Source organism: Bombus affinis, unplaced genomic scaffold (assembly GCF_024516045.1).
Source record: "Bombus affinis isolate iyBomAffi1 unplaced genomic scaffold, iyBomAffi1.2 ctg00001163.1, whole genome shotgun sequence".
Taxonomy (NCBI): domain Eukaryota; kingdom Metazoa; phylum Arthropoda; class Insecta; order Hymenoptera; family Apidae; genus Bombus; species Bombus affinis.
In genome coordinates this window covers 1-26,552 of record NW_026109595.1, presented here as the reverse complement: position 1 = coordinate 26,552, position 26,552 = coordinate 1, and the positions used below count along the sequence as shown (strand labels likewise).

Below are 26,552 nucleotides of genomic sequence, written 5' to 3'. Positions count from 1 at the left end.
ATAAAAAACTAATTTTTTTAAACAAGATTTTGTATAAAGTTATATTTATTAGGAAAAGTTCGTTCATCCCTTTATAATATGATAGGATTAGACTCATAGCTGTGTAAATCATTTCATGGAATAGTATATGTGTGCGTGTGTGTTCTAAGTTTTTACTATAAAAATGCTAAATGTACTAGGAGACGTTTTTAAAAATTCATACATTTTTCTTCATCAAACATATCAATCGTTATATTGAAAAGTTAATTATCTATTATTTGTTTCGAGCTGCACATTGATTGAGACATTCCTGTTGGTTATAATTGCGAATTTAACGCAACGAAGTTGTTTGAATCCCTTGCGAGCATGTAAATATATCGTCGAATTAATAGGTCAATTACTTGAGGTTGGAATTGAAAGAAAGAGAAAGGTGGAGGAGAAGTCTTGCGTTTGAATGCGGGACACTTTTAAAGCCCACAGTTCGCTGAAATTGCCAGAGAATTCAATTAAATGGCAAATTAAACCATTGAACTGAATCTGTTTCCAATCGCGAGCTTAGAAGTTCTATCCTTTGAATTTTTATATCAGTCAACTTTCTTTTTGTACGTACGGTAACGAATACAATTCATGAATTAATGAAGTATGTAATTGGATGAAAGTTCTTCTTCCTGGATTCAGTTTAGACTAAGAAAAATTATATAATAACGAAATTATCAACTTAAAATTGATAGAGTGTATAGTTTTTTTTTCTTTTTTTTTTTTTTTTGCGTGAGGAGGGGAAAATGCTGTTACGCATACCCAGTGATCCGCATCACTGGGTTATGTGGGACTCGGGCGGATGTTGTTGCCATACCCACTAAAAACCCCTCCTCCTTTTTCCTTTGCTTTGAGGACAGACAACCCCGGTAAAACCTGTCGGCAGTCATCAGGGTTGTCCTTTCATGCCCCGTTGTATCTTCTTCGTCGGGCAGCTATTCTGTATATTCAGTATTGCTCTCGTCATCTTCTCAGCTAGTTCAGAATACTGGGCTGATCTCCTTCTGTGGTTCTTTGTTGTCTTGTATCTCTGCCTTCACTGCTCCGCGTAGTTGTTGTTGCTCTCGTTCTCCTCCTTGCCTCCTTCAAGGCCTTCGCTGTCACCCTCCTGTGAGACATGACGGTCTTGCGAAATTGCCTGAATTTATCCCAGCTCTCGTTCTTGGCGGTCACCGTGGCGATCAGATTGTCCACGTCTATCTTCTCGCCAAGAGCGTTCTCCAGCTCAATCCTTCTGTCCGTTCACCTCGGGCACGTGAAGAGGGCGTGCTCTGCATCGTCGTTAGGGTCTCCACAGTCGAGACAGTTGCTGTCGCTGCTCTTGCCAATCCTCTTTCTATAGACACCGAAACTCCTGTAGAGGTGGCCGTGTGTGCGTTATATATTTATTGGACGTGCGTGATAGCTGTGGTAGTTGGGCCTGGTCCGCTGTAATTGTCACTGGGGGCTGTAGATGTCGCTGCCGTCGTCCGACACTAGTTAGTGTCGAGTGCCGCCACACTCCCATGCCCGGTTAACAGCTGCATGCTGTGATGATCGATGTCCATCTTCTTTTTGGTAAATAGCAGCGCACTCGGTATTAATTTCCTTGCGCCTCCAGTTCCCCCTTCAGCTCGTTGCCGTCATCCGCGCCGATCTTGGTCTTATGGATCTTGTTCCACTCGTAAGTCTCTCCGAGCATCTTTATCTTTATGTAGATCGGGAGATTTCCGGTCAACACGCAAAGTGCCGCGTGGGAGACGGTACGATATGCCGTCGTTGTTATGCACAGGGCCGTTCGTTGTGCCCGTTTCAGCTTCTTCCTGTTCTTATCGGTATTCGCTAAGCTAATTCTTCTTTCTGAACCCATACTGCCTCCGATGGAACGGGTCCGTTCCGATGCATCTCTCGATGATCTTCTTAAAGCATTTTTCCCAGATCTTGCTCATGGCTGGGAGTATGCTTATCGGCCGGTACGCGTTAGGGAGACTGGGATCCTTTCCCGGCTTCCTTAGCAGTATTACTCTGGCCGTCTTCCAGCAGTCTGGTTCCAGCTTGCTTCCAGCTCCTGCTTCCAGCAGTCCAGGAGTCTTCCATCGACTCCTGCAGCCTTCTTGGTGTTCATTCTTCCGGCGGCATCGACGACATCGCCTTCGCCGATGACGACGCTGAAGCTGATGTCTCCTTCTTCTTCGGTCTCTGCCTCTTCGCGGCCCTCGTAATGGGAGGGTCCGTGTCCCATGGTGAATAGCCTCTGTAGGACTGCTTCCACCATGTCGATCGGCATGTCGTTGGTTGGTTTCTTGCTTTTGCATCTCTTCATGACTGTGCGATAGGGTTTGCCTTCTTGCTTTCCTGTATGGATGGAAACGCGTTCGAAAAGTAGAACGGAGTAATTAGCGATGCACGATCCCAGGCTGGTGAATATTTTTCCATCGGGAAAAGTCAGGTCGAGCGATACAAGATTTATATGCTCGTTATTTCAACGTCTGTTACGCGATAGAAAATGAACATAAATGAATAATAAAATGTATTACAGCCATAAAGATTGCTTGATGTACGCCACCGTTTTTCCCCTATTTCTCCGATACAATTTTCCTTTTTTTTTCTTTGCCAAACACTTTACTAATCGGTACGTATTCGAATTATCCTCAATTATTCTCGGTTGTTTCCGTTTCCTTTGGATTTACATAAGTACTCGTTTGATGTACGTGCAGAGTGAGATAATAACTATTAACAGCTATAAAATAAGAAGCGAAAATACGTTGAAACTCGACTTCTAGATTCGCGAGACTTTGCAGAGCTTCGAAACTCTCGTGTTTCAAACCTAATAAAAAGTTGTAGAGGGAGAATTACATTGCGAGATCTGTTAAGGAAAATCGTATCGTTGTAATAGGATTATTTCAGCGAGGGAAATTCCGTGTTGCGTGTAACGCGTTGCAAAGCCATGAGCTTTCTTTCGGGTTAATATACATAATCGCCTTATCGAACTTTCCATCTAAATCGTTGCGCTCACACGTGAATTTTGCATTTCAATCTTCTTACTTGCAGTCCAGTCCAGTTTAGTGTGACTAAGCTAAATGTTTCAGCCCTTCCAGGTAGAATATGTTTTATAGAGAGACGTACAACTCTATGAAGGGGAGATCAATAAATTGGGTTATCTTTAAATCACTGACAATTATTTCATCGACACGATTTCACCGACAGCGAATCCACCGGCAATGTCTATCAAAGTTTATGTACCGATACACCGAGTGAAATCACCCACAATCATTTCACCAATATTCTCCTTTGTCGATAATTATCATGTTTGCCACTACATGTTATCGTTGATTATATGTCTTTATTTACACATTCGTTTACGCGCATAACGAGATAAACGAAGAAACGAAAATGATATGTTGTCATGATGTATTGTTAAATTACTAATTAACACGAGTTATATATCTACCTACATGAAAGCTTCTAAATATCAATTATAATTCATGAAAGCACACAAGCTATTTTGCTATACACAAATGGAATTATAAGGAAATGTTACGTGCTAATGATTTAACGAAATTTATTCTTCTGTACATTTGACATTTCTGTATTATTACTTGTGTACTTTCTGCTCTTGTTTACGTCATCGGAAGTAAAATTACGTTAAGCGAATCAGCTAATCTATTTGAGCGATTCAATGGCTCGGTCTTCTCTTATGCGACTACCAAGTAGAAGATAAGTTCTTGGTTATATAACATTTTATAACATCCAAATTAACTTTTTTTTTCTTTTTCGTTTTCTTTTTCTTTCTCTTTTTCTTTTTTTTCCTTTTTCTTTTTCTTTTTCTTCCTTTCTCTTTTTCTTTTTTTTTCCTTTTTCTTTTTCTTTTTTTCTTTACGTGGGGGAAATCCGCTCGGACACGAAACCACTTCTTAAGTGGCGTGGTAGTGAACATCGAAATTAACTGGGGCACTAATTAGCTGAATTACATTGGTAATTTTCTATAATTTATTACTCGAATATGGTAATTTTTTCTTAAAAAGTTTGCTTTTTCTACAATTATTTTACTACAAAACCCATCAAAAACATGATGTATGTATATATACCCTCAAATATTATCGGTTTATTCTCAAGCTATAGTTCAATTTCGGAAATTGCCAATTAAAATCATAGAAAAAAAAAAAAAAAAAAACACAGAAAGTTCGTTAAAATATGCGATTTTCCAATCAAGATATAGAATTTATTCGAGTAATATAGATTACAGTAGCGATGGTGACGGCAACGATGAATGGACTGATTCTTCGTGCGAAAATAAATTGGAAGCGCAGAACGATGCATTGTTTCAGGGAATATCGATTTTCAAGCATGGTTTTAAAGTACGTGTGCGCGTGACTAGGTTTGTTAATTAATGCCGCTCCCAGGTTTTCAATATATAAATGTGACACCTACATATCTTTAAGCTTAAAACAATTGGACTAACAATTTCATTAAATTTAAATGAATATTTATCTTTTTAAACGCAACAATATTTTTAATGACAACTTCACGTGTAAATCAAGTGCATACATATTCGATCGTTCTTGAAAACCTGATTCTCTGCGAAGAGAAAAAATCCTTGAATAAAGATTTGATCTACGTTTTATATGCTACGTTTTACATCCACCTCTTTTCAGATATACCTCTCTATTTAAAATCATAGATCGTCACACTCTATAGGTATTTCCTTGAAAAGGTTAAAGTCGTTCTGTATAAAAGCTAATTCAAAGGGGAAGGAAATTCTGCGAAAAATTCTTTCAGATTTCCCTATGTTTGAGCTCGAATCAAAGCAATCCTGTATAATAGGATAGGATGATAGGATGATTCTGTATTATTCCTTGTGTACTTTCTGTTCCTGTTATTTACAATAGGATGATTATGCGTTTAACTTCTCATAGAATCTCTCTGATTCCGTATGATATCGTCAGTGTTTTTGAAATATGTTATTGATGTCGTAACGTCAACCGTTTCCAGTGCAAATTCAATTTCGAATCGCAATTTCCATGTTTGCGTGGCAAAAGCGTAAAATCGATAACGCACGCAAACATGTCTTCTTTGCTAATGGCGTACTATAAATATAAATATTTGAATAAATATTGCGAATTTCATATTGCTAAAAGATTTATACTATTTGTTCGTAAATAATCGTCGGATCTATATTTAAGTGGAAACTGCTGCATTAGATCTCTTTTCTTACTTAAAATTATTTGGATTGGTAACTTGGATGTAACATGTAATTTATTCTTCTTTTATAAATAGTGTACAGAAGATACCAATTCAGAGAAATGGAAGGAAAGTCTAAAAGCAAAGAAAATCTACAGGAAGATAAAACGTTCGAGCCTTGCCAGGCTATATAAGATGCTAAGTAATCTTCCTAGTCCTGCAGTTCTTTCTATTTCGATCAATAATTATTGGTATATGTTAGGAATGCAATTAGAATTTTTGTCCTCAAGCAAAGTATAATTTCAATTTTGTATGTAAACCAAAATATTAAATATCAAATAACCATCAAATAAAATTATATTGTATGGACTACTGTTTCTTTAAATATTTGAATATTTGGTAAATATTGTTTATTTAAATATTTTAAATTGCATGGAAAAAAAATGATGCAAATAAATCATAGGGCATTTTAACTAAAGAGACCAATATCTATTTAACTGTGATTAAATCGTCACCGTTTAACGCTCTATCTCTTTTATTAACTGTGCCTTGTTAAACTACAGAAGATTACAGAGGATGCGTTTTTTTGATAAACAAACGTTCTGACAAATACGGCAGCAAAATCAGATATATAGATTCTTACAACAGCAGTTATATTCTATGAATTCCGTTTTTCAGAAGCTTTATTTGTGAAACGACAATTCGCCAGAGTACGGATTCACTGTAGTTATAGCTGTAGGATCTCTATCTAGTTGACAGATCTGCTTTACGTAAAGAATTCCTGTCTCTTGTTCTACCTTATCGCGATTCTTTCCTCACCTTATACGCTTTGTCGAGGAAAGTAATATCGCTACATATCTCGGCTCCGGTTACAATAATTAGTTTCCGCCTAAACTGTTAGAACCACGTAGCACGCACTCTACTCTCGTTTTTTAAACATTCAGGCCATCTGATCGCATGCGACGAGTTTTATGTTAATCCCGACCAATTACAATATCTTTCTCTCGTTTACAAGGGACGACGAGACTGGCAGTTGCGTGCTTTCCAAAGCAAAAGCCGCGATATCTGCATGATAACCTAACGTCAACCGATTTTGTTGTACTATTCTTAAGTGGACTTCGTTTGTACCACTTTCGTAACAAAAATAGAATATCTAGAACACAGCATTCCGTTATGCGATATTGTCAATTTCTAACATCTGAAACATCAGAGATAATTTTTTCCCTACAGTTGTAAATTTGTGTGAAAAATTACGAACGTAAAGGTGTTTGGCGCATGTACAGTTCCCCCCTCCCCCTCCCCCCCTCCAACCTTCATTTGCGTAGACATGCTAGAAAGATCCACTTTTCGACGGTGAAACCGTTAGTATTAGTATTAGTGTTATAATATATTTGACTAATGGTTCTCAAATACTAGTTTTGCTAAAGCAATGGTGGAATTGGAGCAATTCCTTCTTCTTTCATTCTTTGAATAACCTGAATTTTCAAATAGTCTAGTGACGATTGATCCGTACAATTAATCGATTTCTTTTTATTACAGAAGTGCAAGAAGTTCCGGTATGAACGCAGATGTTGCAACATCGAATGCCTAAACCCCACAGAAGATCCGATCGAATTTAATGTCACTACCGTCGATGACTCACCCAGAAATGGTTCACTTCAGAACCATAGTCCCATATCTGGAAGCGTCAATCACTATGTGTCACATAGTCATATGTGGACGCTGAGCTTATTGATGGTAATTGTAATATTTTAATTTTTTTTATTCTATATTTTGAAATACTTTGAAATTACTTACTTGCGAATTACTTTGAAAAGTAATTCGCAACGTAATATAAAATAATACTACTGATTTGTGTCTCTTTCAGAATTTTTTCTTAATCTCTTGTTTTTTTCCAGTGCAATCCCTTTTATCGGAAGTTACTTGATTGCTTTATTTCCTATTAGGTGGTGACCTGCTGCTTTCTTGGGGTTTAGGCGACTGATTGCTTCTATGATCTCTGCACAAGTGAAGGGTTCAATAGGAGGGGACATTTATGTTACTATCACGGGGGAATGATCAGAGGAGAGATCAGCCGAGGAATCCAGCTATGAATCTATTGCCCAGGGTGTCCAGGAAGTTGTCAAAGTTGTTAATTGTTATCTGTGTTAGCGTAGTGAATAAACACATTGATGTTCGGTGTTTCAATTATCAGAATTATAATCGATGTTAAATGTATAGAGTGTGAAAAAATTATTTGTTATAGCTGTGGAAGATGGAGATCTGTTAGAGAAAATGGATCATGAAATTGATCTTGAGTATAATTTTCAGACAAAATTTTTTATTGCATCATAAAGTACTCATCACGAGAAACGAAAGTTTCAGAAAACCCATTTTTTTTTTCTTTTTTTTTTTTTTGGTTCTATGTATCCAAGGTCGAGAATAAACTATGTGCACGTTTCTTGTATTCGTTTCTTGTATTTTTATGAGGAATTCAGTCTTTTTACGCCACAAGAGTCTCAACGTTTTCGTTTTCACGCCTACGTTACGCTCGTTAAACACGTTCCAACAAGACCATGAATAAGGGTAACAGCTTTAATGTTTTCACATGTGTTAATTTATTATTTTAGACCTTAAATATTTTATTTATAAAATCTTTATTTAAACAAGTTACCATTGTCGCTACAATAAATCAATGAATGAAATCAGTTTAAATTTAAAATATCATTTCATAATTTCTCGTCACTTGTATCTAAAAACAACAAAAAAACGGTGTACCCACATCGTGCGTAGACGGGAAATTAAAACAGTGGAGCTTAATTGAAACACTGATCATATTCCGCGATTGTAAAACAATAATAGAAAATCGTGTTTCTTTCGAAGGGTATGAAATTGTCAGGAGATTATGCCATAAATGAAATTGGAAACTGGCTGGTCAAAGGTATTAAACTCAATTAAACTGAACTGTGTTATATTGTACAAAGGCTAGAGAACTGCTACCAAATATCTGCTAGTTTAAAGGTGTCCCTTATAAATTATAATTATATTTCAAATTCAATCTCCTAATAATAAGTAAATTAATATTTTACCTAAAATCTGTGATATAGATAACAAAAATAAATTCTTTACATTATTCGTTAGTTTGCAATATAATTAGAATATTCTTTATTTTTATTTTCTGGTGTCTTTGTTATTCTTAAAAGATAAACTGCTTATTTACAAATTTAACACTGCATATGCTATTAATAAATCATTTTATATTTAATTTTGCAACCTTCAGTCATTGTTAAAACTTGTTGACAATACTGTCGGTTAATAGAAATTTCTAAAATCCCCTTGTTTCTATTCGATTAAAGGGTATATTGCAGAAACTATGTTAGCTACAGTGTTAGCTACAAATCACCTGTGTCACTCCGTTAAACTTATACACAATAGTATTGTTTCTTGTTTTCATTTAAAATAAAATATGTTATTGTAGGAATGAAGCAGAATGTTCAAATAATTGAAACAACTTTTTGTCCTATAACTAGTGCCTTTCATTTTAAAAATTAAAAAATTTTTAATCAACGATATTTGGAAGTTTCGATCTAAAATGACCAGGAATTGAAACAGAAAATATTTTGATGCCAATAAATACATATTCTTCACACATAAAACAAATATGAAAACAAAAATCGATGTATATGAATGAATTTTGAAATGGGGAGGAATTATATGATTATACCCATTCTCTGTTGCGTTTAATTGTTTCAATTGATGTCTCATGAGAATTTTCATCGAATTTTTTAGAGATCCTGGCTGTAAGGTCTTTTTAAAATTATAAGAACAGATTCAAACTATAACATTTGAAAACTTGTGCTTACAAAACTTACTTGTTTCTCATAATTATTTAAATGAATCTATTCGGCATTTTGAGTGACCGTCCCTTTATGGCTCGGACGGCACCTCTCCTTCCTTTGGGAAATTCCGAATTATCTGTCCTCCCCGAGCTGCAAACCTGATGACTTAGACAGTAGGGAAAAACATCAGGGAAAACCTCTGGCTAGAAAAGTACGATAGACGAACAAAATTTAACGGCTGATGGGGAGTATCAACAACATACAAGGACAATCATCAACAAAGTGTCGTACCGTGCGGGTGAAATACTGGAGTTTCAATAAGATCTTATAACCATCGAGTTCAGAACATCAAACTTTGTTTGCATAAAGCAAGTGTAAACAAAGTGTCAAATTACACTAACACTCGATCTATTAAATCCGTTCCACCTTGAGCGTTAATTCATTCGAGGTTCGTGGTATCGATCGATCGGTCGGACGTGCCCGCTGGCTCTTTAGTTGATGATTTGTAACAGAATCCTTGCATTAACACAGATTCTCAGAACACACAACTTCACCCAGCAGATATCGATTACAGTCAGTTGTCACTAACAATGCTTTTATCAACAATTTCTTTACCTGTTGATCCTCTGGAAGTTTTAACTATATTATATTCTCTAGGAACAGTAAGATTTTAATGATATAACTTTACTAATGAGATCTTAATGTCATAAACGGTATCGAAACTTCTTAATTAATGTCGTTATCGAAGAAGAGACTCGTAATCTTCTCAAACGAAGAGCACTTGATGTTTACAAGTAGAACTCGATATCTTAGTTTCTTAAAATGTGTTTCTGTGTTTACTTTCTAAATGTAAACTTTATTCAAAACGAGCCGTTCATTCGTTACAGGCCGTTAATAAAATTGCACTTTGCACAAAGGAATTGCCGTTAATAATTTAAGATTCTCTGCTCGTCGTACAGGGTATATATCGTAATTATTCACGACGATCGTAACGTTTAAGTCCAATTCGAGCTTAAAATCCCACGTGAGCTATACTACCACAATAGCCTGAATTTCTATTTGTTCGTTTACTGCCTGTTCGTACTCGGAGCATCCGTTGTAAATTACAGCAAAATCTTCTAATGTGTTCCAGAATATGTCTTCATGGAATTTTAATAATTTATTAAATCTATAGATAACAAATGTAAAACTTACTAATTTATAATTAATATAAAATAAGAGAGCACGAAACTTCCTATTTTATGGACATATTAAATATTTGTAAAAAATTCTGTATCATTAGTATCACTTTAATTACTTTAAAGGATATAATCCCATAAAGCCGTGACCCCTGAAAGAATCGATGTTCACGCGTGACAAATTGGCGTCGTATGAAAGTTCCGGTATGAACGTTACTAGAGCTGATACCAGCTAGGGGCACAGGTATATGTTCTGGGTTCATTATATATTTATAAAGGGCTGCCGACTCAACGAGTGGTCCGGGTAAATTTAAATTGTAAATAGACAGAGATTTCAAGTAAAAGCCTGGATAAGAGCGGATATGGTATGAGAGTCTGTGGTGGAAAGAGGAACAGGCTGCTTTTATTTGTAAAGTTTGAATTTCCTCGATATCGAAGGTGTTTAAGCCGCAAGTGTGTTTCATGTTAATCGTTCGTGTTAATTCATTCGAGACCGAGATTTTATTGTAATACGATTCCTGGGTGTCAGTACGATCTGAATGTTTTGTTAGAATGATACTGTGCTTTTCTCTCTCTGGAATATTCTTTTCATATTTTAATTTTAAGTCGATGACAATCTTAAATTTTATGCCTCATGTTTTTAAAATATAAAATTATATACTATGTTATACTATAATATATTATGTACAGTTATATATATTATGCCTACTGATTGATATGAATTTCTTTCGGTCTCGAATGCGTTAAAACGGAGCGCAAAGAAGTCGAAATTACTTATTGTAATTGGTAAAACATCGTGAAAGGCAGACAGATACAAGAAAGAAGTTAAACTATAAATTATATTTGCGACATTGTTATGTTTTTGCTTTCTTTAAGCCTTTCATCAAGACAGCCGATCTATAAATATTAATCGACCAATTTCTCTAAGCTTGTAACTTCAAATTAATGTTTATATATATAAAGAGTTACGTATTAATCTATCTAAATATTTAAAAAGATGTTTAATGTTATAAATGATGGATATTAAAGATGTTCAAAAGAACGTAGTCTTCGCGTGTTCTTTATCATATCCCTGATCAAAGACATTCCAATATTATTACAATATCCAATTACATATTGATACACAAGATATACAGATTATTATTTATAACATTTTGGTTTTCTTAATTGAGTTATTCATTTAGTACAAATGATAAGTAATTAGTAATAAGTCATAAAAAAAAAAAAAAAAAAAAAAAACGGTATTGTAGTAGAAATATTATAAGAAAACATTTTCTGTTTCAGTGTAGAGTTACTCCTTTTTATAGACAGTGTCGTACAAATCCGTACGTCTTTGAGAAAATGTAGGTATCTGAGCCCTTACTTCCTCAACAACTTTCAAATCTGAGAGAAAAGAAAAACATACGAAGTAATAAGTAATGCTTGCTAATAAATTCAACAAATACAGAGGGAGCCGGCAAAATCGATGAACCAACGAGACTAAAAGTTAATTACATCATGGATTTCTCGCTTTTAATGTTAAGCTGGAAATTACCGATATCGGTGACCACCATATTTTCCTGAGTTTCCAAATCATAAAGGATTTTCCCCCAGGGATTTGTCAACTGTGTATGTCCCCATGCGACATAACTTGCTGAAGGAACACGAGCCGGTGATATACAGGCGACGTATAATTGATTGTCATTCGCTCTGGAACGCTGAAGTAATGACCAGTGCAGTGGTCCAGTGGTCATATTGAATGCCGCCGGATATATCAGCATTTGGCAACCTAACACAGAGAAATGGGAAATACGAGACCACTGAATTTTAGTTAACTTTGTAGCTGCACAGTCCATATTCCATAATTTATGAATATGCGAGAACAGTCCTCTTGTCGTGCTTCTAATTCTTTTATTTATTTCATTTTCAGCGAATATACTGGTTTTTTAAATTAAGCTCCTTTTTATACAGAGTTACAGATTATATTGATTATATTTTATATAGAATATATTTAAGAAAGATAGTTACTTTCATGCTAGTTAAGTATTGTTCGATTAAGCTACTGTACCTTTGTTCCGATAAATGCGTGCCATTTCCTCGAATCTGATATCATAGCAAATGCCAATACCTATTTTGCAGCCCTTCACATCAAACATTGTTAGGGAATTACCAGGACTGAGTGAATCACTCTCTCGGAAAGTAATCTTGTTGGGAATGTCGATGTCGAATAGATGTACCTAATAACATAAAAATATAGTTGCTAACTCTATTGCTGTAACTTTTGTAATTTAACATCAATGTTACGAACTTCTAAACTTTAATTGTTTTTTATTTAATAACTGACAGCGTTTTTATCACTTTCTTTTATTAAAAAGTTTTATCATTTAATAATATTTGAGAAGGAATATTTTTTAAGAAAAAATAAGTTTTTTCCTATGTGAAAAATTTATATTACAAAACAAATATATTGTACAAAAATTTATATATTATATTACGACAAAAATGTATGTTTCTCGTATCAAAACGTATTTTATAAACCTATAACATATTTTTTAAATTATAGAATTGGTTATAGTACACGTATGTACATATGCATATTCCTAAATTATTCCTAGATAGAGTCACTTTCTCCACCCCAATATTTTCAATTTCAAAGCCACATGGAGGTATATTATTTACCTTCCGGTGTTTTGCTATCAAAGTTCCATCGGGACCCCAAATAGTACAGGTATTGTACAATTTATCGCCCTCTATTTCAGGTATCGTACCACCAACTACATAAATGCTGTTTTCCTTAGCTGCCTTCGATAAAGCAACGCTCGTTTCACCGTTTCATCAGGAATACTCTCGGCGTATTTTGGAAACTATTCTGCATTGCAATATTTCAATTAATGAAAAATAACTGTCCTTTGTTCCAACCATAAATTAGGTTGAAATGTTTGTCAATTTTTTATTTTTTAAATTATTAAAATAACTAAATTTTATATTTAGATTTACTTAAATATATAATTACTTAGATAATAGTACATATAATAAATTGTTTCTACAGGTTCAAGATGAAAAATGAATATTTAGAAATGTTTAATTACAATCATGCTATTTGGGTCAGTACCAGTGACTTGTTACTTAACGACTTTGCTAGTACTTTTTGAAACATAAAGTTAGATTTTAACTAACTTTAATTTTTAACTATTATAGGTGGAATTATAAATACAAAATAATTGATAATACTAGTTTATAAGTATCTAATTATTAGTATCTTAAAAAATATATTTATACAAAAATCACGATAATCATAAAAATGGGGAAATTCTATATTCTCGAGTCAATTCACAATCTTTATGGAAGTATGAACGTTAAGGTAATTTGTCTACTTTTACTTTTTTCTATATAGTTGTTATACATATAATAAATTATTAGAAAAAGAAACAAATTATTACGTATTCCATATGGTGAATTAAAGCATTCAGGAAGAGCGATAATATCAGCATTATGCTCTTTCGCGCTTGAAATGTAGGAAACTGCCCGCTCTACATTTTTGCTTTTTACTTCATTTACTTGAAGTTGTACCAACGCCAAGCGAAATGCTAAAATGTTGGAAAAGTTAAATACACTCGGTTATATATTTCCCATACTTTTTATTTATAAATACTTTATACATAGTGAATACTTACTCGACATCGTTCGCACTACTTGTTTAACGATGTTCGTAAGTATCATAATGTTCTTTGAGGTTATGTATGGTATTACTCGATATCAACATTACGTAAGCAATACGCGGGGATTTTTAATAATTATTGATAAAGTTTAGGACATTAACTTTGATGTAATTGTAAACATTATTACATATTATAATTAAATGTAATTTTCAGTTAAGGGTAAGAAAAGAAATATACTTTTGTAAAAATACACTTTATTATAAAATCTGTATAAATAAAATTGTACAATTTATCTTGAAAGTAAAATGACCGAATACGTTCCTGGAAAATATTACTGCCTACTAAATGATCGAGATCTTGATCTTTCTCGTCGTCTCGTTTTTTACTTGATCTTTCAGACGAGCAATCGTACTTCTTACGTTTCTTTGACTTCTTCAATCTTTTTAATTTATAAGAATCATTACTATTAGAGTTACTTCTTTCTCTCCGTCTCTTCTTTTCAGAATCACTATCGCTGTCATCATTAGATTCGGAGCGCCTTTTTCGTCTTTCTGATTTTTTATCCCCCACTTTATCATACTTGTTCTTATTGTGCATCGTACTTCCGATTTTCTTTCTTTTATTACTACTTTTGTTCTTCACCGTCTTCGGGGTCAGGGGACATTGATCTTTTTCTATCCATCTTTTGCTTGAGTCCCTTGGATTCCTTGTCCTTATATTCCTCATACTTTTTTGTATCTGAAATTAACCCCATAAAATACTGAAATCTAAAACCTCTACATTTATCATATTTTATATAAAATTAGAAGGGACTTTTAAAAAATTGCATGCAACAACACACTTACAGGTACTCTTGAATTAGTTTTTCTACATGTCCGATTATGTCTTTATATGTATATGTCAATTCAAATTTATTTTCTTAAATGTCCCTTAATGAAAAACTAACACTTCATATTAACTTTGAACTTTTGAGTTCTTAGAATATTCTGATTTAGTCACTGGCTGTACCATAAATTCATTTACAGATATTATATTTCCACCAAGAGCTAGTTTTATTATGAGCCTTCCTGCATCATCATCGAATCCTTCTATTTGACCATAATTATTACTTTGTTCTCCAGCTATAATTTTCACAAATGTTCCTTTCTCGATTTTAACTTCTTCCTCTTCTTTTTTGAAATCTGTATTTTTCTTCTGCAATGCTACTTTGTCTGCTCCAAGACCCATACCTTTTGGTCGTAATTCTGGTATGACAGCTGCTACTAATCTGTAATAGTTAGAATAAACGATTGTGAAATAAAAAATGATGTTCTCTGTTTACTTTCCAATAAGTGATGTATTAAATACATATAATTAATTTAATCCAGAGTAAAATTCATACTTTTCATTTCAACCAATTCCCTTTCCTGGTTGCCATCCCATTCCCCTTAACATTGCTACACCAAAAGCATCAATAGGAATTTTTTCATAATCTTCTAACGTAGACTGAAAAATACAAAACGATATTTATAATATGCAAATGTAATACATCTGTGCATTGCACATCAATATGTTGATAACGTACCTGTTCTTTGCCTCTTAATGATTCATCTTCTACTAAAGGTAAAGTTAAATCATTTGTTTTAGTTTCATATTTATTCTTTGACTTAAGTTCCCCAATGATTTCTTTAGTCGCTTGCTCTTCTAAAGTAACAACTTTATTTTCACTATCTTCAACTGGCTCTTTCTTTATTGATATTATTGGCGATGTTTTTCCATTAGATAGCTTTGATTTTGCCTCGTTAACACTAGCGTCTCCTACCTTTTCCTTATCTGCCTTCGGAAGGAAAATGTCTGCATCTATTTTATTAAGAATTCTATCATGCCAGGTTTTTGAACCTAGTAATGGAATAATTAGAGGTTCATCTTTTTTTTCTTCCTCATTGAAATAAAAAAATTGTTTTCAAATATATATATTCCGCTATTGGTGATTTTTATAGGTTAGGTTGAGGTTATATGTTTCTTGATTATAAATTTTACTTTTTGAACTCACCCTATTACTTTAATACCTTTCTCATCAAGGCATTCAATGTAATCAACTTTCTTTTTTTCTTGTGGAATAGCATTTTTTAACACAGGTTTCTTAATAGATTTCGCAAAACCGAAGGAAATCTTCTTTCCTTCTTCTGCCATTTATTTGTTATTTTAACACTGACTTATAGATCAATACACATGTATATACTGGACATAAAGATTGATGTCACTTGAATCTATGTACATGAATCTAATATCTTATTATACTTTATTAATCTACTCAAAATTACTTGCACATTACTAAAATTTCATTCCGACAATGTATCAAGCGTCTGAATAAGTGACATTAAAGTAAACATATATCAAAGAGGAAATAAGAAGAACTGACGCCTATGGTTTTCTATGTTACAGAGCTAGTGCTGCATCATACGGCCAAATGCCGAAGGTGGCTTATGCTAGTATATACCTGCCTATACGTTTCAATGAGAAAATCGATATTATGTGTTCATGTGAAAATTCACATTTCCCTAGGAGCTGTATTTTGATAGATTTAAGCTTCTAATGGAGCATTTTAAACGTATAGAGTATACTATGAAGTAGATAGTAGTGCGGATCATTTTATATTCATAGAAAGTTTGAATGTATAGAAATGTACAAAATGCTCATGATATGCAAAAATATGCAAAATATTCAAAGTAAACCAATCATCAAAAAGTTTAGAAGGTGAAACAAATTTCTTTAATAACACCTAGATTAATTTTTATTTGTTAACAATCCCATATATAACCATAGCTTTCGCCCGGCGCATATACGCGCCCATACATGCGTTAATAAGATAAGAGGAAATAAAAGACAGATTATCGATAAAATACACTAACACATATGTAATACGTGGAGATATTACCACTCAGATTACACATATTATATATTATAAGGGAAGATGTATACCACGTATACATATATGTAGAACGAACATTTCAAACTTGTTTATAACGCGTGCGCACACATAAATGCACGCACACGAACAATTTTTCGAACGATAATTATATTAATAATTTATAACCATTTATATTTTTATATTTTTATATTTTTATATTTTTATATTTTTATATGATAAGCATTTATATTTTTTAAAATATGTTCTTATGGCATACATATTTATTCCACGCTTCATATCTATCCACATCCGTAACTGTAGGTGACATTGTTTTTTAACAATTTTGCTATTATTTCATAATTCTTTAATTCATATTTCAAAGTCGTAACAGATGTTTCTTTTTTCTTTTTTTTTTTTTCAAGTTTTTCCCATATTGGACTTATTTCGAGCAGCCATGCTTGCTTACAAAGCAATTTTATATCCACGCAAGAATATTTTTCAGTAGATTTTATTATGTGGTTTACAATATCCATATTCTCTAATAACTGGTTGCTAAGGTATAATTTGAACATACCAAGTCGAGTAACTTCATTTGGTAATGATACGTATATTTTCTTTTCAAGGCATCTGCGTAAAGCTGCATCAATGTCCCTAATAATATATTTACAATAAATATTATTGTTCTGTTATATTAATAATAACAAAGGAATATTCCGCACAACACAATAATTAAGATTAAGATAATGAATAATTATGATATTAAGATATTTTCTACTTAGAAAACATTGAAATAGCGTGATATACATAGCAAGGGCAATTAGTTGCAGCCAAAAGAACTACATTAGAATTTTCGTTAGATACTAATCCATCCAATCTAGAAAGAAGTTCTGATCTGAATCTCTTTGCAGGTTCAGACAATGTACAGTTTACTCCTTTATTTGTGCCTATCCAGTCAATCTCGTCGATAAAAATAATTGTAGGCGAAAAATTATAGGCAAGTTCAAATAAAACCTGTTCAGTTTAACAAATGTATTAATGTAACTATTCTATTTATATATGATTATTATTATATATGATATATTCCAGAATCTCTTCTTCATAGACAAAGGAAATCAACTTACACGGATATACTTCTCGGAATCACCTCTCCATTTGCTCACCAATGAGCTGGCCGTTATGTTAAAAAAGGTGCATTGACATTCCAGGGAGAAAATGGGCCTTTAAAAAAGATAAGGTACTTGAGGAGATACACAATGGCCTCCTTAATAGCAGATTTACATTCCTCTAGGCCTACGATGTTGTCCCAATATACATTTAATTTTGTCAGTATGATTTCCTACGACAATACAAAGATGAAATGGCGCATAATCTCCGTATTAATTTCCGTAAGTGTTATGTAATTCGTTATTTAAAGCTTTACTGAAATCAGTATTTACAATACGTATATTAATCGAAAATAACTTACGCATGAAATGTCTTCAATAATCTTCCATAATTCCAGATTGTCTATATAAAGCTTCTGAGCCTATTTTGATATCTTTGATTGCGTGGATTGTTCCATTAAGATGTTAAATAGCTCTCCTCTTCTGATGAAGATTCATCGCTTTCATTGGCGAAAATTGATGTCACTGTCATTGCGAGATTAATATCATCCGTAGCATCACCCCTCATCTTCTGTTGTGCATTCCTCCCTTTCACAGACCCAGATACAGACTCACTTCTCGTTTGTTTGCTAACAGATTTGACACGTTTTACTACTTCTTCAAAGATTGAATGATATTGTAATCGATACGTTGAATACGTTGAGAACGTTGAATAGTGTTAAATAATTTAAATTCTTACACTTTGTTCGCATTTGTCATTTCCCTCGTCTTTATTTCCTTTTCAGTTATTTTCTTGCACAATATAGGATATTTTTGGAATTTCATCTTGTAATAATTTTCATATTCTGTAAGAATAATTTCCAAATCGACGTTGTCGCAGACTCGATATTTCCGAGGTAGACGAGCTTCCCGGATTAATACATCGCTAATGTCTACATATCTAAAAAATATAATTTTTAATTCATTGAACAAATTTTATGCTATGAGTACACACTATACGATAATCATCAATTAACTGTTTTATTTCTAGGTAAGACAGACAAAAAGAATGTACTGTCTATTTATTATTATATAAATCCTCGGCGATAATTTTTTGCCTTCTGCCTTTTAATTTCTAATTTTTAAAGTTTGAATTTAAATATATTTTCATTTATAACTAGTTAATCTACGTTATCGATTGAGTTACTCTATAACTACTGAGTTACCGATGTCGATTTTCAAATTTTGGTTCCTTCCCCTCTTTCCGCACTAATTTCTATTTCGATTGGTCGCCGATATTATTCGAAAAAATTGCAACTAAGAAGATATCTAAATATATACACATAATATAAATATATAAACATAATTTTGTTATCTACTATCTTGATACGTGCAAAGATAAATCTTAATGATATATAATACAGCGTAAATGGTTATAAATAATTAATTATTGACAATAATTATAAGAATTATCGAAAGAAAAAATCATAGATACTATGTGCGAGTGTAAAATATCACAAAAAATGAACAACAATTGTGAAAAACGCAATATGGCAAATCAATGACAAAACACACTCATGACTGTCATGGAAGTTCCAAAGTCTTTTCGCAAATTATGAGATATCTTATTTGTGGTACCTTGCAGCGATAAATCACCGTTCATTGTAATAGTTTTAAATGTGATAATGATATCCTTGTATTGACTATCGTTTTTCGATAGTTACGAGAATTTTCGTTTATTACTTTGAGACAATCCGTCACTTCCTTTCTCTTATAAAGTTTCCCTTCAACTCCGTTGAAAACTGAGCATCAAACAGGAGACGAACGATTTGTTGTCATGGCAATGTTAGTTCACACGTAAGCAGGGTGCGAATATAATGATGGAATAGTCGAATCCTGTCTACTGTATAGTAAGATGGATGCGACATGGAAATAGAAAGAGAAGGCTGTATATAAGCATTTTCTGTCCTTGTTTAATCAGGCATGCACACTAGTGGACACTGACGGCGCTCGTTTACCGTTGTTACACATTTCCGGTACAAGTACGCGGGCATTAGAGAAGGACGGAACGGTCTCTCTCTTTACCCCTATATCGCGTTTTTAGTTCGCTCACGCGCTCTGTACTTATATCTATTACATTTCCACCATAAGCAGCGGCCGTGCAGTGACTTACAAAAGTTTCGAACTCGCGGACGTTTAATCACGTTCCCTACTCCGAAGGGGTAAGTACAAAGTTGCTCGTCTCAGTACTCTTGTTAGAAGTTTTATCATCTTTTTCATTTCGTGGCTACAAGTTTCCCAGGAAATTCTTATCGTTTTACAAGGGCTGTGGGACACAGTGACGTCAGCTATCGATCATATACGCGAATTTGTTGTAAATTAATTAGGAGAATATCTGGAGTTGTTTATCGTTGCCAGCTGTAAAATATTAGAATTTTTCATTCATAATTGTCATATTTTCGACTCTTCCGTTGCCAAGACCATCTTGAAAGATTTTTGGTATGTTCCATCACCCTTGTTAAAAGTGTGCCCATTGGTTAGCTATATTGATTTTAAAAACCAATACGTATATCAAGTTTATTATCTAACAGAAACAAAGAAATTCGTTTTATTAACGAATTTTCGATGTTTCTTCTCAATTTCCTTTAGCATCGAACGAAGAACATTATTTGATCAAACGTTTCATCGTTCAGATTATATTTCGTTTAAAAAGATTGAAATTGATATTGAGATAAAATCAAAAAGTATCCGTTGTTCTCGAACATTCTAGTATTCCTTCGCCGCCCGGGAGAAAGACAGGTATGAAGAAAGAGGATATTTTTTTTTATTAACTTTTTAATATTGATATTTCGACAAATATTGACGTGTGCAGTGAGAAAATCGAGTGAAATTTTCAATAATATCGTTTTAATAATTTGTGAAACGAATTAGTTTGGTTTTTTCCATTTTTATTAGTTTCCGTCAGTGCTGATTGACGCGCCACTCCAGTTTCCATTTCCGTTTCTCGAAATTTCCTACGTCCTTGGTCTTTGGGACTCTTTGCCCAGGTAACTGCATTGCTTCTGGGTACGTCTCACCGTTCGGGTCTCTCGAGCTTTCGGTGTCAGTTGTTACCGTTGAAGGAAGAGAAGCTAGTGACGGATATTATCGGATAAATCGTTTATTCTGGAAAAGTTCGAGTAAGTTCGTTCTGTTTGAATAAATCAAGACATAGATCAATTTTTATCGTATCATCGTGATTCGCCATGTCGTACGTTTGGTTTCGGGATACCATATGTTTTTAATTTGGTACTTTTAATTTGACATTTTACGCCTATAATCGTGACAGGAAGATACTTTCAGTGAATTATAAATATTTTAAATTATAAATTATAAATATTTGTTATAAATTACAATCATACTACGGGGAAAAGTGAAACATATGTTTTCTTGTGGAACGATTCATGTGATAGTAAATTATTCGAAGCATAATAATGCAATTATTTCTGTGTTATTGCTTTATCGAAGCATAATAAAGCATTAAACATCTATACGGTAACATTTACGGACGAATATTGGGGTAATATTATCGCGTCGCTTTAATCTGGCATTTAATGCTTTGATTGCGGTCTTTGAAATGGCATCACAGATGCTGGTATAATATCACACGAAAAAGGAAGGACCACCAAGTGCACCAGTGCGTTGCAGCCATCGGGGGTGGCTTTGACGCCGGTGCCGAGGAGAGGCGCAGAACGTGTTCGATCGACCCGCGAACGCAGCCCGTGCTCGTACTGCGACAGAGTTCGTTTCAGTTAGTCTCAGTCGCTGTTTGCCCGTCGACAGCGTATAGTCGCGCCGGCCAATGATTATTTTTTTCTTTTTTTGTTTCTCGATAATTCTCTCGCAACGTTCTATACGTACACGTTCTATACGTACACCATCAGTTTATCGCGTGATCATTGTTCCCGCTTCCCCTACCTTTTGTCACGTCCTTCAAAGAAGATTTCCCTTCAGTTTTTTGTTGTTTGGGGAAAATTCATCGCTCGGACACATGGATTTATCGACACGACGGTTTATCGAGGCATCAGCGTGATGTACTTTTCAAGTTTCATATTTTCTCTATGATACTTTCTAAGGAGAATTTAGAATTCGAAAGATATCAATTTCCAGGAAATATAGGTCTTTATGAGACCATCGATAGGTTTGAATTTAATTAACTCTCTTATAATTGGTATTTCAATTTTTTAATTCCTTAAATTTAGCTTTCTTTAGACGATATAACGCGGGCATTTTATGATATATCCAATATATTCGTATATATTTTACTTTATACATTCGATAAATTTCCTTGGTTGGCCGGCCTGCAACCCACATACGGCACTTAATAAAAATTTGTTTCGTTAGAGGTCGGTGTTTGTTCATCTTCGTCATAAAAATGTCATGACGTCATATCATATCACAAGGGTTCTTCTGAAAGCTAGATATTCGATAACAAGATTAATGGTCTTCGGTAGCTTGCAATGTCAAGCTTTGAACTGGCGGGATCGCCTTGCTGTCAAATCGCCATTCAGCAGCGACCATATTCTTTAACTACGTTCAAGACGTATATCACGCTACAGGAACCATCAAAGGAGGATAATTGCAAGTTAGTTGCCCCTTAGAAACGAGACAGTTGGTTGTTACTTGTTATCCGTAGTTGGTAGTTGTTCTCCTTAGTCGCCACATATTATAAAGACGACATTCATAGTCACCAGTTGCCTTCGCTAATAGTTTCTTGTTGTCTGTAGTTAGTTCTCGTCATCGCTATGTATTCCATCAACCACGTAAAATTTAACATATAGGATTTTATTCTTTTTTATTCTTTCTGTAGGAAGATTCTTTAAGTAATATGAATTTAAGTAACTATTTTATGATACAATAAAGTGGAAAAACGATTATTTTACGTAACGTAATGTTTTAAAGAACATTGAATTTAAAGGATTCAGATAGATATCTTAAACGTAATTAAACCCTCCATATCGTAACAAATTAAAAGAAATTGCGCAAGAAAGTACAAATACATTTAATGCATAAAACATATATTTAAAATCCAAATGTAGGCGTTGACGCGTGCGTGCTACATGTTCGAAACGTTCGTTACATCCGCGATAAAATTTGTAACGACGAAGAAGCTTAACATATGGTGTGCTTCAAGACGATAGTAAAAAGTGTTGGCGGATTTTTCGAAATTTCTTCCATTCTTAATAAAAATATATTGTATAAATATAGTAAGATTTTTCAAATTTAAATAGTTATAATGATTTGAAACTTTACAATCGTACGGTTCTGTTTTATCCTTTGAATATACCTGTCATTTTCATATCTCCTTTTAACTAAACTAAATATTTGGAAATCCTATAATTTGTACACTTCTATTTGTGAATAAGATCGATGAAATTAACGCGTAACTATGCTTTCAATAATGGCTTCGATGTATTGCTCACCATTATGGCGGATTAACGTCTCTAAGTGATCGACCTTAATCACTAAATGGCAGCCGCGATTCAGTGGTAGAGCCTTACACATGACGGACATTGCAAGCGCTTGTAAGACGTCTATCGTGAAACGTTTCCAATAGCATCGATTACGACGACGGTGAAATCCGAATAGAAATATATATCGCGTATCGCTTCAGTCTGACATGTCTTAAAATAGAATCACAATTTTTCGTTCTTAAATAAAAAAAAAAAAAAAAAATAAGAAAAAAGAAAAAAAAGTCTATAAAAATTATATGCAAATAAAATAGATAAATGGATAAATGGTTGTACAAATTTATAAAACAGATATTACAAATATACGTAAATAAATTATATATTTATAAGTTGTTTGTTTAAATATCTGTTTGTTTAAATAAATAAAAGGGATATTTACGACTTACAATGAACGTAGTCCTGTTTTTAGTTTTAAACAAAGCAAAAACGGATAACAACTTTTTAAAATGTAAAACTCAACGCAACAGTGGTTTGTTTTAATTAATCAATAACGTTCAAAGTTAATTAATTTAGAGTGGTTTGTACATTTTGTATGCTCGCCGTATTTTAACGTTTGATGTGTAACGTTTGATGTAGTACTTGATGCCCGAAAAATCGAAAAATAATTAAATTTGATCGTTTCGTCGAATTTACAAGTGTGTATATTCGTGTGAAATCCTATGTGCTTGTGTATGCTGATGTGAAAGGCGGTAATATATTTTTCTTTTTTCGATTATTGTTGTCAACTTTTGTGTGGAATAAATCAATTCCGTGAATAGAAGTGCAATCAATACAGCTTACTATGAAATGATAGCACAACAACAGTACATATCGCCATTGACGTCAGCTTCACAAAATTTCTCGAGTATCGAGGTCGTCCATTTGGGTTAAGAATTTATTTCCAAAATGCCACAAGCACGAATATCTTATGGAAATCCACTGTATTTCCACTGTAATTTTTAATAATCAGATTCCATATTGTATGCTACGATTCGAGGAAAATCCGCAGCTAATTATTATCTTTGCTGCCTTTAAATACCATAAATAGTCGTCCGTAAATTTTAAAAGATTTTCTGTGCCATACTTATATTGTGTATTTTAGTCTTAAGGTGCGGGTCGTGTTCAATTAATCGAAAGTGATGAAACTGTAATGGGTCACGATAGTCAAATATTAAAAATGGTCTCGTTGGCTACATTTAAAATCTTTACGAGATATATATGCATAGTACGTTGCTACTAGCAACGGGTAGCGATGAGCAATAGAGAACAGTACCTTCCTTATCTCGTCGTGATTATGTACATACCAGTAATGCACAGTACTCGTACTGAATATCTTACAACATCTACATAGATTTTCAGATTTGTTTCGAATATTACCAGCATAACCATGATAGTAGAATTCTGTTACAGTATTAATTCTATAGTGCCGTTATGCATAATACAGCCCTAAAATGTTTCTACAAATATACGAATATTTTCGTCAGCTACTATATTCCAACCATGGCTTATTATGAAAGGAAATATATAACGAAATTACTTGTTTTTTTAGACTAAATTAGTTTAATTTGAATAATTTTAGTAATTGTGTAGGATCGAACAACAACTTATCATTAGCTTCACTCGAGACTTGATTGCACGTAGCAACGTAATTGCGTTGGAACTGAGGGTAGAAAACAATGTCAACCGTTAGACGCGTCTGTCTGGCGAATGTGTAACGCGTGAATAATAGATGGCGGCAATCACGTGAACCCTACTTATAGCTGTTTCGGCTTATATCGTAGCATTCAACCTAGGGTAAAACGATAGGGATCATTAGAAGTTGAAAGGCCGGCTGATCAGCCTCATTTTGTTCCATTTTTTAATCAAGCGATGAATCGACAAATTGTACAGATTTCGATGGTTATCACAGTTCTCTGGGAATTTTCAAGCGCGGTTCGTCGAATTTAGTCGGATTGGCTACAGACTCTTTTACGAGCAGCTTGAAACTCGATCTAGTTTCGAGAAAATGAAAAATTCGTTTTATCTCTTTGCTTCCCTGTTCCTTCCTTCCTCTTTTTTTTTGCTTTTTACATTGCGTTAAGACCGGCTAAATAATATTGATTGCCATGGACGTTGGCTGGTTCAAAATCACTGACATCGACGATAACAAAAGTAAGTTTGATGATCATTTATCTGAGCCGGTGTTATTCGACTTGAGCTCTGCACATTTGTTAATATTATTCTAGTAGGGATGAGATACTACAAATTTTAAATAACTTCGATTAAAATTATATTATAAAAATTATATTACATTAACGTTTAGAAGTCAATAAAGTGGAAAGAATTACGCGAGATAATGTAAATATAAATTACATTACAAGGAAACAATACGGCTAGGTAATTTGAAACATTCTGGCTAAAATTGCATTCTTTCAAAGTTAGGACGTACAGTATTTACAAAGCAGATTAAGTATCAAATGGGGTACTTAAGAAAATTCATGTTATCATTCTTTAGTAAACATTTTCAGGTTATAGCCTTCTGCAAAAGCTGCTTTTCGTTACGTTAACGTATTCATTATTAATATTAATCATATTGTTCTTATCTCCTAGGGGCATAACAATCCATTTTTATATTGTGTTAAAGCTAAATTTCTATTATATTTTCGCAAAATTTTCTTTCGTTTTATAGAGAAATGATAGATACACAGCATTTTTTGTTTTATGTTATTTTATATTAAATTGGAGAAAGGTGGATCGCACATAATTGAATAAAATAATATAATGCAAAAAATATCGTACATCTATCATTTCTTTATAAACCGAAAGAAACTTTTGGAACAACCTAATATTTCTCTCCAACGACACTTCTACGATGTTAAAATATTTGATAAAAATATTTGATAAAAATATTAAGAAATTCTAATATTGATTTAAACGTATCGATTTATTTACTTTTCGCTGCCAGAAATTGTTAATTATGATTTCCACTTGAAAGCGTATTTCATATTATGAGGATAAATGATCAAATTCATCTCTAATATACACGTTAGAGAGTCATTTATAGCTGCAATCCTGTTTACCGCTCATATTCCTGGAACTCGATAATTCACTAGGCGATTGCTTTAACCGTGCAGAATACATCCATAAATAATTAATCGCCATTAATATTCCATCGACTTTTGAAAATCCCTGATGTGATCTATTTCACGTGATGAGAATACGTGTAAAGTGAGGTTATTGCTTGATTATCTTTAGTCGAATAAATCGAGTGATTCAAATTATAATGCGGAAGAAAGTCAAAAC

At 33.5% G+C, this 26,552-nt stretch overlaps 1 protein-coding gene, 1 long non-coding RNA gene and 1 pseudogene across 2 annotated transcripts; 1 reads left to right on the top strand and 2 right to left on the bottom strand.

Annotated features, from left to right (window-relative positions):
- Positions 1 to 10,552: 10,552 nt before the first annotated feature.
- LOC126928613 (omega-amidase NIT2-like) lies at positions 10,553 to 13,934 on the bottom strand (annotated as a pseudogene).
- Positions 13,444 to 15,051, bottom strand: LOC126928614 (G-patch domain and KOW motifs-containing protein-like). Its single transcript, XM_050744241.1, has 2 exons — positions 14,818 to 15,051; positions 13,444 to 14,547 (listed from the first exon to the last, which is right to left on the bottom strand). Exons 1-2 carry the CDS (start codon positions 15,034 to 15,036, stop codon positions 14,023 to 14,025), a joined length of 744 nt encoding a protein of 247 aa, XP_050600198.1. The 5' UTR covers positions 15,037 to 15,051; the 3' UTR covers positions 13,444 to 14,022.
- Positions 15,052 to 17,935: 2,884 nt separating this feature from the next.
- LOC126928612 (uncharacterized) lies at positions 17,936 to 18,543 on the top strand. The gene is made up of 2 exons (XR_007716844.1): positions 17,936 to 18,084; positions 18,201 to 18,543. It is a non-coding gene; the product is annotated as an uncharacterized LOC126928612 (long non-coding RNA).
- Positions 18,544 to 26,552: the final 8,009 nt, after the last annotated feature.

Excerpts from the sequence above, each read along its gene's own strand:
- LOC126928614 (XM_050744241.1), bottom strand. The coding sequence starts at position 15,036 with ATGGGTCTTGGAGCAGACAAAGTAGCATTGCAGAAGAAAAATACAGAT. Across the intron at positions 14,548-14,817 it reads TATCTGTAAATGAATTTATG|ATACAAAAAAGTATGAGGAA; the intron begins GTACAGCCAGTG and ends GGTTAATTTCAG.